The 16,433-nt window shown below is 57.2% G+C and overlaps 1 protein-coding gene across 1 annotated transcript in view; it reads right to left on the bottom strand.

Annotated features, from left to right (window-relative positions):
• Positions 1–15,624, bottom strand: part of KCNG2 (potassium voltage-gated channel modifier subfamily G member 2) — a 28,709-nt gene extending 13,085 nt beyond the window's left edge. Inside the window, 2 exon segments of the mRNA XM_035271418.3 lie at positions 14,950–15,576; positions 15,579–15,624. Coding sequence (XP_035127309.2) covers positions 14,950–15,576; positions 15,579–15,599 — 648 coding nt within the window. The 5' untranslated portion in view covers positions 15,600–15,624.
• Between the last annotated feature and the right edge of the window lie 809 nt (positions 15,625–16,433).

The raw sequence follows: 16,433 nt of genomic DNA, 5'->3' as shown, positions 1-16,433 counted from the left end.
ATGGGGGTCTCACTATATTGCCCAGGCTGGTCTTGAACTCCTGGGCTGAAGTAATCTTCCTGCCTCAGCCTCCCAAAGTGTTAGGATTACAGGCCTGAGCCCCCTCCCTCAGCTGAAAGTTTTTGATTGGAAAGAAGTGCAGCCTAACAGTTTTCATCTTTCACAAACCGCTGTCTGATGCCACGTCTAAGAACCCCTTCCTCGCTGTGCGTTAGCAAGTGTCGTCTCCTATGTTTTTTTTGACAAGTGTTACACTTTTAAATTTTATGTTTTATGTTTAGGTCCATGGTCCATCTTGAGTTGAATTTTTGTATAAAATGTAAGGCATGGGTTGTTTCTTTTAAAAAAAAAATATGGATGTTCAATTGTTGTAGCCCCATTTGTTGAAAAGATGATTCTGGGTGTCCCGCCTTTTCACTTTGCCAAAAGCCAGCTGGCCCCATTTGTGTGGCCCTATTTCCGGACGGTGTCCACAGCCCACGGCTGTCCTTCCCCCAGACACATCGTCCTGTGATGGCTTTAGAGTAAATCTTGAAAGTAGGCAGTGTGACTTCCAACTGGTTCTTTTTCAAAATGGTTCCTAGTGCTTTCCATAAAGATGTTAGAATTGGCTTGTAAATAACTGCAGAAAATGGAATTCTGAATGGGTGTCACCGAATCTGGGGGTGGATTACAGGGAGGACGGACATCTTAGTCACGCCGTGTCCTCCGTGTGTGAGCACCGCAGGCCTGTTGATTTCCTTCATCGGGTTCTGTGATTCTCAGCATATAGATGGACCCTAGACCTAGGCTGTGAGACTTGGATGTAAGCCTTTCATGGTTTTTGTTGCTATTAATGAACTTTAAAAAATTTGAATTCCAATTGTTCACTGCTAGTATATAGAAACATAATTGATTTTTAAACACCGATTTCTATTGTGACTTGCTAAACTCTCTCATCTTTCTAAGCTTTTCTGTGGTTTCTACACAGACAGTTCTATTCTCTTTGTTTCCAGTCCTGTGCCTCCTACTTCCCTGCTTCACTGCTCTGCCCAGGACTTCCAACAGCGCAGTGCTGAGCAGGAGTGGGGAGTGGGCATCCTTGGGTTGGTCCCAATCTTAGTGGAAAACACTCAGTCTTTTGCGATGAATGTTGTTAGCTGTAGGTTTTTTTTGATAGACGTTCTCCATTGGGATAAGGAAATTCCCTTCTATTCCTAAATTGCTGAAAGTGGTTTTTAAAAAATCATGAACGAATATGGATTTAGTCAGCTGCCTTTTCTACATCTACTAAAATGAACAGCTGGCACTGCTGCATTCATACTGTGAACTACAGGACGTTTTGTTCTTCCTGCAGTGCCACCGCCCAGCAGCACCCAGGGGCCCCTTGCTGTTCTGCCGTTGGTGGAAGTGGGCCCTCGTTCCTTCCCTTTCACCGTGGAAGCTTTTAGAATGTTCTTTTTTCCCTGAAGTTTCAGGATAAGAAACCCTGGCATGAGCGCATTTCCATTCAGCGTGGGGGATTCATGCCCCCTTCAGGATAATCCCGTCTTGAATTCTGAGCCGCCCTCCGAGCCATGACACCCTTTCTCAGCCTCGCCGTTCTGGAACCCTGGTCAGCTGGCGTGGGACTTCTGGACTAGCCTCCCTGGGATGCATCTTTCCCCCGCCTTTTCATCTTTGTCTTTGAGTGGTATCTTCTTTCCTAAGTGTGTCCTACTTCTTTTTTGATGAGAGTAATCCCATTTTTAGCTTCTGAGAACTCCTCTTCACCCTGGGTTCCTTTATCATGGCATCTTGTTCTTGTTTCATGGATGCAGCCCTGCTCTGCCCTCTTGGCATCCCTGATGATAACTCCTGTTTCCCCCAAGCCCATGTCTATCCTTCCTACAGGCTCCTCTCTTTCCCTATGCACCTCCCTTCCTCGAGAGAGGTCACTAACATGGGATGGACGAGGCTCTGCGGCCTGGGTGGGGCTTACCAACCACTGGGTTCACTGCTAATGTCCAGGCAGTGCTGACCTTCATCAGCCCGGAGTGCTGGCTGATGTCATTCTCCCCTTTGGGGTGCTCAGTTTTGCCAGAGACTGGCCCTTCGGCCCCTTGCGGGGCTGGGGGTCTGGCTGCAGGCATCCTGGGCAGGGAAGGCTGAGGGGTCATGAGCAGGTTCTCCCTCAATGCCTCCTGCAGCTGGCACACTACCACCCTCCAGGGGCCTGACCTCACATCCAGGTCTCCAGAGAGGTGGCACGGGGCCAGGGGCTGGTACCAAGGTGGGGGAGGCTGGAGCTGGGCTTACCACCTATTTTCTTCCCCATTCCAGCCTCAGTACAAGTAATATTTTTATTAGCAAAAAGCCCCTAATAATCAGGAACGGAAATGTTCTGCATGGAAGGAGAGCAGGCCGAATGAACTGCGGTATTGCCGAGCGGAGGAAGCCAGCAAAGCTGCGATGAGGGCTGCCCCTGGGACATTCGGTGCCTCCAGCGTCCTCTCTGCTGCTGTGAAGAAGCCGGTCCCCAGGCAGGATGTACAGTGAATTCTCAACTAGAAAATATGTGTAAATAGGAAAAGACCAGCAAGGCAGTCTCAGCACCCTCCCTGTGGCTCTCCATGTGGAATGGGACAAGTGAGGGTTCAGCTTTTCCTCCCAAGCAGTTACACATTTCCTGGCACGTCCACACACACGGCAGGCACAGGACCATCGGGATCCACGGCGCAGGACGGGCGCATCTATACCACACGGCAGGAACAGGGCCATTGGGAACCACAGCACAGTACAGGCGTGTCCACACCACACGCCAGCAACAGGGCCATTGGGCAGGACAGGCACGTCCACACCACACGGCAGCGCCGGTGCCACTGGGAATAGCAATGTGGGACGGACAGTATGGGGACAGCCATCTGACGACAGTCTCAGGATGCAGCCGCAGGAACCCAGGTGCCAGGCAGAGTGCGCATGCAGCCTGGTAGGCAAGGGCAGCAGAGGATGGCGTGGGGGCAGGCTGGGCAGGCAAAAAGATCTCGACCAGTTGCCTTCGGGAAATTAAGTGGGCTGGGAGCCCTTCTCAGAAGGCGAGGTCTCCTCTGACATGGTGTCTGCCCTGGCACCAAACTGCTTTTATTTCCTACTGACAGTAAACAGAAGGACCCAGCCACATTTCCCCAGTAACCATGGCTCCAGCTGCGCCTGTCACCCTGAGGCTCCAGAGACACTGGTGTGGGTACTCCTGGGCCTCTGTTCTCAGTTCACAGAATATTGCATGGCTTCAGCCTGCCAGGAACAAGGCTGATTCTAACTGAGTGCTGTCACTCTTGGTGGGGGGCAGGGGTGTGAGAGCAAGGAGGTCAGGAAGGGCCGGGTGCACTTGGTCCTGAGAGCAGGCAGCCAGCCCTGCCTGACCGCTGATGGTGGGGAGCAGCCCAGCGTGCAGGGACCCCGTAGCTCGTGGACTTCCCTGCTGGGGTCTGAGGTCTATTTAGTGTCTAGTCACATCCGCGGCCTCCTGTGGCCCTTTGCTGCTGCCTGTGTATTTCCTGGATGCTTCCTCTCCTCCACCAACCCATCCGCGAGCCTGGAGCTGACCCCTGGAGGGACACAGCCTCGCCGACGGGGTCACTCGTTCAGCAGCGACTCAGCAGACTTTATCCTTTCACTCCCTAAGTACCTGAGAGAAAATACCGACTCCTTTTACTGTGAATTTCTAACAGTTTGACTTTGAAGTGAATTGGGGTTTATTCTTTTCAATCATCTACAGAAAAGGCCTCTTGCAGCCAGATGAAGACAGAAGAGCAGAATATTAAATCCTTGCAAGGGAACAAGCTGTGCCAAAGCAGCCGCAGTCCTTTGCATGGAAACTGAAGGTGCTCATCTGGATTATCTGCACAGAAGCAGACATGCCAGTCAATTTCCTGCCGACCCTGGTTAACTCGTGCCTGTCTTGTGCCTGGAGATACAAAGCGTTTTGCTTCCAGGGAGGGCCCACAGGGTCATCTATGCTCCGTGATGTTGGACTGAGGGAGCCCCCGGGGCCGTCTGTGCTCCATGGTGTTGAACTGAGGGAGCCCCCGGGGCTATCTGTGCTCCGTGGTGTTGGACTGAGGGAGCCCCGGGGGCGTCTGTGCTCCGTGGTGTTGGACTGAGGGAGCCCCGGGGGCGTCTGTGCTCCGTGGTGTTGGACTGAGGGAGCCCCGGGGCTATCTGTGCTCCGTGGTGTTGGACTGAGGGAGCCCCCGGGGGCGTCTGTGCTCCGTGGTGTTGGACTGAGGGAGGCCCGGGGCCGTCTGTGCTCTGTGGGATTGGACTGAGGGAGCCCCTGGGGCATCTGTGTTCTGTGGTGTTGGACTGAAGGAGCCCCGGGGCCATCTGTGCTCTGTGGGATTGGACTGAGGGAGCCCCTGGGGCCGTCTGTGCTCCGTGGTGTTGGACTGAGGGAGCCCCGGGGCTGTCTGTGCTCCGTGGGATTGGACTGAGGGAGCCCCGGGACCGTCTGTGCTCCGTGGTGTTGGACTGAAGGAGCCCCCGGGGCCATCTGTGCTCTGTGGTGTTGGACTGAGGGAGCCCCGGGCCGTCTGTGCTCTGTGGGATTGGACTGAGGGAGCCCCAGGGCATCTGTGCTCCATGGTATTGGACTGAGGGAGCCCCGGGGCCGTCTGTGCTCTGTGGTGTTGGACTGAGGGAGCCCCGGGGCCGTCTGTGCTCCGTGGTGTTGGACTGAAGGAGCCCCCGGGGCCGTCTGTGCTCGTGGTGTTGGGGAGCCCTCGGGCCCATCTGTTCAGATTTGTCTTGGCCTCTGGGCAGTACCCCTTCCTCCTGGCATGCGGCAGGACCCTCGGGAATGGGGTATTAGGACCCCAACAGACAAGCAGGGCAGAGATCTCCTCGTGGCCAGGTCTTACACAGAAAGGTGGGAAGTTAGAGGGATAATTCAGGCTTTAAAAGAGGTTGTGGCTTCTATGACCCACCTTGGGGACAGAGGTTCTAGTTTCTCTGGCAGCCTTGGGGGAGATGCAGGCTGGGAGACCACAGGGCAGAGGCTGCTGCAGAGGCTGGCCTGCTGGGGTGTGGCTTTCCGGCCCGATCAGTCTCCATGGAGCCCATCATGTACTGGGAGACACCCCTCTCCTGACACCCTCCAGGATCTCCCCTCCTACCATATGAAGGATGGCAAGCGGGGAGGAGGGAACCAGAAGTCCTGGCCGGACAGGAGCATGTGTGACCCGGGCAGAGCCCTGGAAAGGGACCTGGTACCCTGGAGGCTCTCCCACCACCGCGCCTGAGCTGGCCTCTTGGAGATGAGGGAGCAGAGACCCACCAGGCACCACCTTGGAGACCCCAGCTGATGCCTCAAGGACAGAGCACGCCGACCACAGCCCAAACCCAGCCTCAGAATTCCCTGTAAACAGACGGCGGCCCTCTGAATCCACCATGCTTCAGGGAAGCGTGAGCAGCAGGAGATAATCATTCTGGGCGGGCCCCGCTCTTCTCCTTGTTCCCCAGAGTCCACCCGCTCATCTTCCCTGCAACGTCTCTAGATTTTAAAGACTATTTGTGAGAGTCCGAGATACCCCCTGGGACTCTCACTGGGTGCAGTAAGTGCGTGTGTTAACCTGGGGACTGGCTTCCCCATTCGGGACAGGTGTGCACTGCTCACTCATTTCTCCCCCTCTCCTGCTGGTAGACACACAACCTCTCTTGCTAAGATTCTTCCTAAGTCTTTCATATTTTGGTTATTGTGATGACCAGAAAAGCTTTTCCACTAAATTTTCTGACTAATGGCATAGAGGAAGGCGGCTGATTGTGCTGGTTACATAGCTTTTCTTCAATCTGCCAACAAAATGCAGTTCAGGAGCAGAATCCCCACCTCAGCCTGTGATAGGGAGAGGCAGGTGGAGCTCTGAGGGCCGAGAATTCCCAAGGCTGTCAGGAGAGCGGCACCTGCCTGGCCTCTTGCCCTCAAGCCCGACCTGAGGCTGTACCGGATCGGTTGTTCCCAGTGGGACGTGCTGGAGTAGGAGGCCGCCCTAGGGACGTCCCTGTCAGGGCCCTGAAGCTGCTAGAAACATGTCTGACTCTTTAGTGGCCTCTGCGGCATGGGCACGTCACTGCCAACGACGTCCCCTCAGCAGCGAGGCCTGCACATGTTACAGTCTGGACCTCGGCCCGCAGCCACTGCCTTCTTCAGGCTAAATCCACTCCCCCAGACTCCCAGGCGTCTCCCAGCCAAGTACGGAAGGCAGCTCAGCAGACACTGTCGTGGCCAGCTCTAACCAGGGCGGCTCCGCAGCCTCCCCTGCTTTCCTCCAAGGCTCCTGCTTTCCAAATTGAAGCTCAGATGCTGCGAACAGACACTGAGGACATGGGGTGTGCTGTGCTCCCGGGAAAATGCTCCTGCCCAGGGCTCACGGCTGGACAGCTAGGGCAGGACTCCTGGACGTCCCTTATAGCTGCACACACCAGGCATGGGCCTGGATGTGCTCAGAGGGGCCGGTGGCCACACGGAGGATCTGGGGAGGCTGCTGGGGGGGAGGGCAGCTGGAGTGGCGCTGCAGGCCAGCCATGTGAGCAACAGGGGGAACGTGAACAGAACAACAGCCCAGGAGAGTCCAAGAAGAAGAAACAGTCTCCTGAGTGATCCGGATGGAGCGGGAAATACTGAGCAGAGAGGACAGTCCCCAGCCAGGGCCACACCCTCAAGCCTGGGACCACGAAACAAGAACACACATTCCCTTTCTCCTGCCTGGGTGGTGCCTTTCCCAAAACCACCCTGGCCTGCCCTGCACCCCTCCTGCACCCGGGCCCCCCCACGGAGCTGCCTGGCTTCTTCCTAGCGGATCCCTTTGTGAGCCTCCTGGCTGTCTCTACAGACCAACAACTACTATCATTACAGGAGGGCAGCCCACGGAGGCCCCCACCCCACAGAGCCCTCCCCACGGCTGCCACACACAGGGCCACACAAGGCTTCCGTTTCCTGGTTTTCAAAAGGGGAGACACCTCGCTGTTTGATTCTGTGTGCGGAGTGCTGTCCAGAGCAATGCACTTATTCAACTTAATCTCAACAGTTCTGAAGAATCTGCATGTGGTTGAGGAGGAAGCCGAGGTTCAGAACAGAATGTTTCAAGCCCTGTTGCTGTCTGAACCAGAGCTGGAAGGGAGTGCGAGTCACACTCAGGGTCTGAGAACTGAGCCAGCTCTCGACTGTACCTCATATTGCGGCAAGAAGAGAGACCGGAGACCTGGGAGGGATTTTATGGAAAAAGAACTGGCCAGATGCAATAGCTCATGCCTGTAATCCCAGCACTTTGGGAGGCTGAGGCGGGTGGAATGTTTGAGGTCAGGAGTTCAAGACCAACCTGGCCACCATGGTGAAACCCTATCTCTACTAAAAATACAAAAAATTAGCCAGGTGTGGTGGCAAGCCTGTAGTCCCAGCTACTTGGGAAGCTGAGGCAGGAGCACTGCTTGAACCTGGGAGGTGGAGGCTGCAGTGAGACATGATCGCACCACTGTACTCCAGCATAGGTGGCAGAGTGGGACTCCATCACACACAGAAAATTGAAGTGTTTATATCAGGGATTTGAGGGGTGTGTGTGTGTGTGTGTGTGTGAGAGAGACTAAAGTGATAATCCAAAGCACAAATCACCCATTTCCCCCATCAGATCTGTGCAGGAAGCAAAGCAGAAAACGCAGCACTTTATCTTCATCCATGCCCAGTGGGCTTCCAGGCCTCCTCGAGCTTCCTTGGTGTCTCCAATCCCTCAACGGGGCGCTGAGGGCTGCCAGGGTCGGCAGCCGGCCACACGCACAGGAGCGCTGCCATCACTGGGCCCTGCCTGCCTCCCAAGCTCGGCCCAGCGGCACCCTGCGGCCCTGTGACACACCTGCTGAGGGTCCCCGCCTGGTGTTGGCAGGGGTCTGCTGCTGCCAATGTTGTGGTGGCAGTGGCTGTGGACCAGAACCTGTCTCCCTGGTAAAGCACAGCCACGGTTCGGCCTGGGCCTGTGGCCTCTAGGTTAGGATGGTGCTGCCCACCCCTCTGCGCTGCAGATGTCCAGGCTGATGGGATGCAGACGGAAGCAGCGGCTCTGCCAGGGCGTCACAGCGGCCGCCTGCCCCATCCTCTCCTGCCCCTGGGTGGACACTGATGGCACGCACAGGAGGTTCCTGGAATGTGGGAGGGCCACAGGCTGGTCCTGCACTGCCCACTTGGACGCTGCTCCAAGACGGGGGGGTCAGATGATTACCAAGATCCCTAAGTTCGGATCTGCTATGGCCCTAACACAGCCCTTGTTATACCTCATGGATGGGAAGGGGCTGCAGCCCCGTGCAGCTGCCCTAGGGAGCCCCTCTGCCTGCTCTTTCTGAAGAAATCAGCTCTGAACGCAGAACCTGCCACCTGGTGCTCAGGTCCGGGACAACTCTGCTTGCAGCTGTAGAGCCAGGCGAGGACTTGCCATGCCCCCGTCCTGCCCTTGCCACGCAGCCAGTCAGGGCGCCAAGGGTCTCACAAGGATAGGATGCGACAGATGTGACCACGTTTTGTGCTGCCGGGAAGTACGATTTGTTAGCTGGCAGGGCTCAGCCTCACGCAGGTGCAGGTGGACAGACACCCCAACAGCGGAACATGGAGGCCTGCGCCTGACCCTCCCCAGTGAAAGGGAATCCTCCTGCCTGGCCTCAGGCTCGATGGAAACCACAGCTCTTCCTGGTCTCCCGGTGCTGGTCTTTGGGCTGGAGCTCAGACCTGGGCTCTGCTGGTCTCCTGTGTGCTGACTGCAGTGTGGGGCCTCCCAGCCTCCAGGACCGGGTGAGCCGACGCCTGCCAATCAACCCCTTTCTAGGCCACGCCCTTTCATCCTGCACCTCCAGAGAACCCTGGTCAACACAACCTGGCATCTGCAAAGCTCTCGCTCTGCAAGGCCACACAACTTGGCATCTGCGATGTCTACCCACATGCAGAAGAAACTTGGCCACCAGTTTTTAAAGCTGTTGCAAAAATGTTCTCAGTGAGTTCAGTGCTTCAAATCCTAGTCATGAAATCTATAACTAATTATACTAGTCTTAATTTAATTATGTGAGTTTAAAAGAAAAAATCAATTCACAGAGCCAAGAATCAGCCTGAATGTACGAGGAAGCGATGGATTTTAAAAACAACCTCCAGCCACAAACCTCCACGGACGGCGGGTGGGCCAGCAGGCAGGTCTCCAGCGGGAGGACGCACGGCCTGTTCTGGCCTCCAGCCAGCCCGCGGGTGCTCGCACCAACCAAGCTGCACGGCAGCCCCTGGCACAGAGGGAGCATGCAGCTCTGTGGGCACGGACACTGCCGCCGGCGCCCATCTCTCCACAGTGTCCAGATCTTCAAGGTGCGTGTCACCAGGCCACATCCACTGGCAGGAAGCCAACAGAGCCCACGAGACACCAAACCACACATCGTTACAATCATCACCTAATTTCACCCCAGACACACGTTTCTCAAGAGACACTGCTCCCCGCCAATTATCCTGTGGCTATTAGGGCCGATGGCAGCTGAAGCCAGTGATCCCGTCCATATGTTCATGGGGCACCTGCGGTGTGGGGGCCTTGCCTGGGAGCAGAGAGGTGGTGTGGCCTCCTCCAACAGCTGTCCACAGCCTAAACTCCGAGAGGCCACAGACTTCCTGGAGGCCCCACAAGGGCAACGGGAAGCGCAGGCGGTGCCACCAGCCCACATGGCTGGGCCCGGAGGTGGGAGGTCCTGCCTGGCTCAGCCTCAGCCAGCTGGGAACAGGTGACAACTCCCACTCCAGCTCTGACCTCAGGCCCGTTCTGTCCCTACAGCCTGGATTTAAATGTCTACGCCATGGCTAAAAAGCAGCCTGAAAAGCTGGGTCCCACCAGCACAGGGCTTCACAGCCTCACAGAGCCACCAGGAGCTGGGCGCCATGGGGCAATGAGACAACGTGGCTTCAGCACTCTAAGAGGCTGCATACAAATACACCTAGGCTTCCTCCAGCCCCAGACAGCAGCACCGAGCTGTGGCATGCATGCCCCCTCCTCCGGGTGCTTGGACCCTGGCGACTCCCAGGTGTCAGGGAGGATGGCAGATGTGTGTCGGGCACATCGGGAGCTGATTTGCCAATGTGGGATGCATGGCAAACCCAGCAGCCCTCAGCCTGGGGTTGCAGCACAGAGCTCAGGCTTGCGTGCCTTCATGACTGTGGTAGGCTGGATAATGGTCCTAGAGAGGTCCACGCTCTGGTGCCCGTGACCCATGAATGCAACACCTCACAGGCGGGAGGGGCTCTGCAGGTGCAGGTGGGACTGAGCCGAGAACCCTGAGATGGGAGATGGTCCTGGGTGGCCGGTGGGCTCAGGGTCCTCAGGATGTCCCCATAGGAGGGGATGCTGGAGGTGAGAGGAGGCAACACAGGGAAGCAGAGGACAGAGTCCTGCTTCCAGAGTCAGGGGAAGGGGCCACGCACCCATGGCCCCCACAAGTGAAACAGGCAGAAAAAGGCTCCCTTGGAGCCTCCAGAAGGAACTGGCCTTGCCACACCTTGATTTTCACCCCAGGACCCCCACTGTGGACTTCTGCCCAGCAGAGCTGTCAGAGAATGAAGCTGTTGTCTGAAGCTAAGCAGTTTGTTTTGTAGCAACAGGGAGCACGAAGGATGACTGCTGACTGTGCTCCCAGCGGGTGTCCTCCCAGCAGCTGTCCTCAGCAACACCCACATTTGTTGTTTTTTGAGGTAGGGTCTGGTCTGTCACCCAGGCTGGAGCGCGTTGACACAATCATGGTTCACTGCAGCCTTGAATCTCTGGGCTCAAGCAATCCCCCCACCTCAGCCTCCCGAGTAGCTGGGACCACAGGCACGCACCACTGCACTTGGCTACATTTTTGTAGTGATGGAGTCTCCCTATGTTGCTCGGGCGGGCCTCCAACTCCCAACCTGCTGTGCTCCTCCGGCCTCAGCCTCCTGAGGTGGTGGAACTACAGGTGTGACCACTGCATCCGGCTTAATGCCCACGTACAATAGCTTCTTATTTAGCCAGATGTCCCTGCTAATCAGGTCTAACCATTATTAACATTATTGCTACTTCAGGACTGTGGGCTCTGGTGCCCTGGGCTGAGGCCGTCTGCAGCTCTGCCCACCAGGCCCAAACTACAAAGTCTCTGGTGGAAGGCAGAGGAGGGCCGAGAGGTGCATCTGTGCCATGGAATATTATTCGGCCATAAGAAGTCAGAAAACCTGGACACGAGCTAGCACGTGGATGAACCTTAATAAGCCAGTCACGGAAGGACAGACTGTGATTCTACTTTCAGGAGGTCCCTGGAGTCCTCAGAGCCCTGGACACAGCAGCAGACAGAGGCGCCAGGGCTGGGGTGGGGAGTCCATGTTTTGTGGGGACACAGCTTCAGTTTGGGAAGATGGAAAAGTCCTGAAGATGGTGGTGGTGACGGCTGCCCCCCAGCAGCGAACGGCTTAGTGCCCCTCAACTGGGAGCTTAAAACGGTTAGAACGGCAACTTTTCTGCAGAGTTTGCCAAATAAAGAAGGGATGGTGGATGGAATGTGAGCCTTTTTCCTCCCGAGAGGCAGTGATACCATTTCCTACTTCTTCAGCACCCACTGTCTGCAGTGGACCAGGCATTTCCCCACAGGCAGCTGCTGCCCCCATCCGGGTCACAGTCCAGGGGCAGGAGACTCAGCAGGGGGCAGGCACTGAAACCAACCTGCGCCCTGGACTTCCCAAATTCTCTGAGGCACCCAGGAGACCCTGGGAGGCTGTCCTGGCTAGAGTCTGGCTTGGGGTCTTCCCAGTGTCTGCAGAGCTGTGTGTAGGGTGCTCATGGCTCCTGCACCCCCACTCCTGCACCGCGGACAGCACAGTGCATGCAGGAAACCCTGCAGAAGCCAACCCTGTGTAGCAGCTGGACTTGATCTCATCAGAGAGCTCACATTTTGTCAGTAACACCAGCTCCTATTTCTCAAGAACTCGTGTTCTGGCAAACAGCACCGAAGCGCTTGCACCAGTGTGCTCTCCAGGGAGCACGGGGTTAGAGTCCCACCGCCGACCCTCGGTGGCTAGCTTGGGACGGTCAGCCAGCGACTCAGCTCGTCTGAGGCCTGAGCTGGGCAGGGGCTTGCACTGTCTCGGATTCAGCATGTATTTAATTATAAGTGAGGCTGAGCGATTTTCGTGGGAAGCACCATTTTACCGTTCCCCACATCCCATCAGTCAAGTGGACAGGAGGTGACATCCTTAACTAGCCCCTAGCTGGACGCTCGGAAGTGCCCTGGCTTCTGGTTTTGTGACGTCACTAACGTGTCAATTCGCATGCTTTGGAATACTCCCTTAGGACGGGGGTGAGAACCATCCTGCTCGGCTCTTCACCCACACAACAATTACTGAGGCCTTTGGTCAGCTGCAGCAGCTGCAACACTGGGACACGTGTCACCAGGCCCCACGCGGAGGGCGACTGCTTCTTACCGGGACAACCGATGTAGGGGCGCACATCAGGATGATCTGGGGTTTTGGGGTACACAGCAAGGGCTAGGGCTGGTGTTCCTGGGGTGACTTCTGTAGCTGGAGCAGCCCAAACTTCTCAGATTCTCTAACGTGACACAAATGAATGTTTCCTCCTGGACATCCGCCCGAGGATATCCAAACACTTGGGGGCCTTTTGGAAGCATAATCAGGACCTGGACCTCATGAGGATGACTGGGGAAGGCAGCCCGGACGCCAGACAACCAGACTGTGTGGCAGCACGTGGCTTCCAAATCTACACTGACCTCAAATCTGCACTGGGACCACGGCCTTGGGTCAGTTCAGCTCCTTGCTGTGCCTTTCAATGACAAGGTGTCCCCCAGGCGGCCATAGGGTCTGCGGTGCTGAAGGTGGGTGCTCTACCCTGTTAGGAGTGCAGGGGCCTCCATGCAGTCCAGGGAGGCCAGTGCTGAGGGGAGGGGTGCCCGAGCCCCACCCTGATGGGGTGCTCTGTCTCCTGGTGTGGCCATCCGAAAATGCAGGGAGATTTTTCCAGAGTAATACCCAGCTATGTCTGTTCAGACACAGTCATGGCCCCTCGTCCAGATATCCCACCACTCCGACAACACAAACTCCCAGGCCTAGGGCTTGGTGCTCATAGTCCTTCCCCAGACACTTCCAGAACGTTCCATGACACACACTGGCAAGTTTTCGTCTTCTCCTGCCTCCTCATGGTAACAGAGCTTGATCCACAATGACACACACTCTGCACAGGTCTTATCAGGTTAGTGGGGACAGGATGGATGGGGCAGGAAGTCCAGGAGAGAGGCAGGAAGATCCACACCCAGACCTCAGCACCCAGACCACTCAGCACCCAGACCTCTTAGCACCCAGACCACTCAGCACCCAGACCTCAGCACCCAGACCACTCAGCACCCAGACCACTCAGCACCCAGACCTCTTAGCACCCAGGCCTCCCAGTGTGGGAGTAAAGTCTCATAAGTGCCAAAGCAGGAGACTGAAGCCTCAGCCAGTTCCTGTCTGATGTACAAAAAAGACTCTAGTTAGGAGTAAGTAACATGAGTGATTGGATATTCATCTTATTGAATATGAAGTATCATGAGTGACGAGATATTAGTCTTACCGAATACTAAGCCTTGATTAAAGGCTTCTTGTGCTTTATGCATACTTAGGAACTTTAGGTCACTGTGGTTAGCGACTGATGAGAAATGCTACGGAATGTGGCCAGGAGGCAAGAGCGTTAATACCTGGGGAACACTGACTGGTGGTGAATGCCGAAAGCCAGCCCTCTGTCACACTTGCATACGGGTTGCTGGAGGGCATCTAAAGGCTCTGCAGTAGCGCCAGTGCTCGGGGAAGCACCGGCTACTCAGCAGACCTTGGAAGGGAACATTCCTGTCCTTGGGCAGGTCAGAGAACACTCGACTCCCCTGAGCTATCGTGGAAGGACTGATATCAGTCAGCCCAACCCGCAGCTACCCGGGGGTTGACTGTCTCTCCGTGGTGCTGTGCTATATAGGCCAGTGTCTGCCTTCGCTCCCTACGTGTGCACCTGGTTCCTCTTTTGAAGACAGTAAGAAGTAGCATTATTTTTGGCGCCTTTGTTCTTACTTGGCAAGCGCAGCATACAGTGCTGACGCATCTCGCTGTCCCCTTCCTCGGCTACTTGAAAGTCTCGGCCCCTTTGTTCCTTAGCCATGTGATTTGCTTGAACTCACCCTATTCTCCCGACCCCTACTTTGTACCCAATAAAAGTCAGAGTGTCCAGGCACTTGGGTCCACTACTGGGACTCCGTGCAGTGGGTGGTAGTGGACCCCTGGGCCCAAACTTTTTACCTCTCTATCTCAGTGTCTTGTGTTTTTATTTCTACAGTCTCTCGTTTCTGCACCCGTAGAGAATACCCTCTAGACTCAGCAGGGCTGGACCCTATAACATAGCACCCAGATCTGTCAGCACCCAGATCTCCCAGCACCCAGACCTTGGCACCCAGACCTCCCAGAACCCAGACCCTGGCACGCAGACCTCTCAGCACCCAGACCCTGGCACCCAGACCTCCCAGCACCCAGACCTCTCAGCACCCAGACCTCAGTTCCATAGCCAGAAGCCTGCCTGGCCCTGGCACTGTCCTCCAGCCCTGGAACAATGTGGTTGGGTCTCCTTGGTCCACAATGACCAAATGTCTCACAATTCTCTAGGCCCTAGATACCCAATATTTTAGCTCCATGTTGTTCAAACTTTGAGGGTCTGACGAGCAGAGCAGTTTCTGGCGGAGGCCTATGGACCGATGCTGCGTCCTGAAACCCAACCTAACTTGGAGCCTCTGCTGTCTCCCGCTGGGGGGGTGGGGTTTGCCAAGGCCACCACCAGTGGTGCTTCCTCCGTCCCAGGCGCCTCCAGCTCAGCCCTCCTCCCGCTTCACTAACCCGCAGCCCAGCCCCAGCTCTGCCCCGTCCCCACCCCGTCCCCGCCCCGTGCTCACCCGCTCCTCTTCGGCGCGGATGTCCGGCATGGTGCTCAGGCAGAGGCCCACGGCCGTGACGGCCACAAAGGACACGGACACGCAGGCGAAGAGCTTGCCCGCCAGCCCCGAGTGCGGGTTGTCCACCACGTCGCGCAGGCGCCGCCGGCCGCGCTGCAGCCGCCCCCGGGGCCCCAAGGCGCGCGCCGGGCTCCCCTGCGCCCCGCGCTCCGCCGGCTCCGCGCGCGCCTCGGCCGCCTCCTCCTCGCGGCGGCGCAGGCGGCGCAGGCAGCAGCGCTCCAGGCGCGCCTCGTCGATGCCCCAGTAGGCCAGCTCGTCGCGGAAGGCCAGCGCGCACGGGCCCCGCAGCAGCCGCAGCTTCCCCGCGCGCAGCAGCGCCACGATGGCGCGGAAGGCGCACGGGCTGCGGTCGAAGAAGAACTCGTCGCGGCTCACGTCGTAGTCGTCGCACACGCGCAGCAGCTCGTCGTGGCCGCGGCAGGCGCGCAGGCGCTCCAGGCGCGCGAGGGGGCATTGAGCAAGCGCGGCCCAGGCCAGGCGCACGCGGCAGCCGCCCACGTTGATGATGACGTGCCGGGCGCGGGCCGTACCGCCCACAGCGCCGCCGCCAGGAGGCTCCGCGTGCCCGGGGAGCAGGGCCATGGCTCCATGCGCGGGACCGGACGGACCCAGGGGCTCCCGCCGGGCTCAGGAGGCCGCGCCTGCAAACGGAACGGAGCGCGTTAGGGCCGCGAGAGCTGAGCTGGGGAGCGCGTCCGCCCGCGGGGATCCAGGCTCTGGGCGGGCACGGAACCACGGCCCCTCCGCCCGCCCCGCTCCCGTTCCCGCTCCTGCGAAGGCCCCACGTCTGCGCCTGGTTCCCGCGGGGGCGCCTCAGGCGTCCGGGGACCCCGCCCAGTGGCGACCTGGCCTTGAGTTATCGCCAAGAGAACAGCCGGGTGTTCTCCAACTATGGGCCTGGAACAAGTGTCCAACGGAGTTTTGACAAATCGATGCAAACTGAAAAGAGCCAGATGTTTCAGGACGGACCCCGCCGACCAGTAAGGCCGTCGCGATGTCTGGAGGGAGAGACGCAGCCCCCGTTTAGTTTGTGCGCCGCGGACCAGCCACGTCAGAGCACGAAGGGGACCCTACTCAGGCGGAGAGACTGCAGGGTAAGGAGCTCCGGAAGTCCATCCCTACCTTAACACAGTGAAAAACCTGGGAAAAAACCGTCGAGAGTCAAGTTTTTTGGGACTCCGGAAACTAACCAAAAGCTTGCATCACCCATGGGACACTGAGGAAGAATAGCTGAGACTTGGTCACAATAACAACAAACGGCTTTGGCCGTTTCACAGACCCTGCACCCCCGCTCCGCGGAGGTCTCGAAAGTAGCAGTCTGCATTCCCGCTACCAGCACCAGCACTGGGAGGAGACGGACAGGCCTCATTCACTAAGGATCGTAATTATTGTGGCTCCATAGAGGATTGCTCAAAGGGCCTGCC

The sequence above is a fragment of the Callithrix jacchus genome, chromosome 13 (assembly GCF_049354715.1).
Source record: "Callithrix jacchus isolate 240 chromosome 13, calJac240_pri, whole genome shotgun sequence".
In the NCBI taxonomy this organism is placed as follows: Eukaryota; Metazoa; Chordata; class Mammalia; order Primates; family Cebidae; genus Callithrix; species Callithrix jacchus.
Note: the sequence above shows the minus strand (reverse complement) of the source record. Positions and strands in the feature narration are given on the sequence as shown.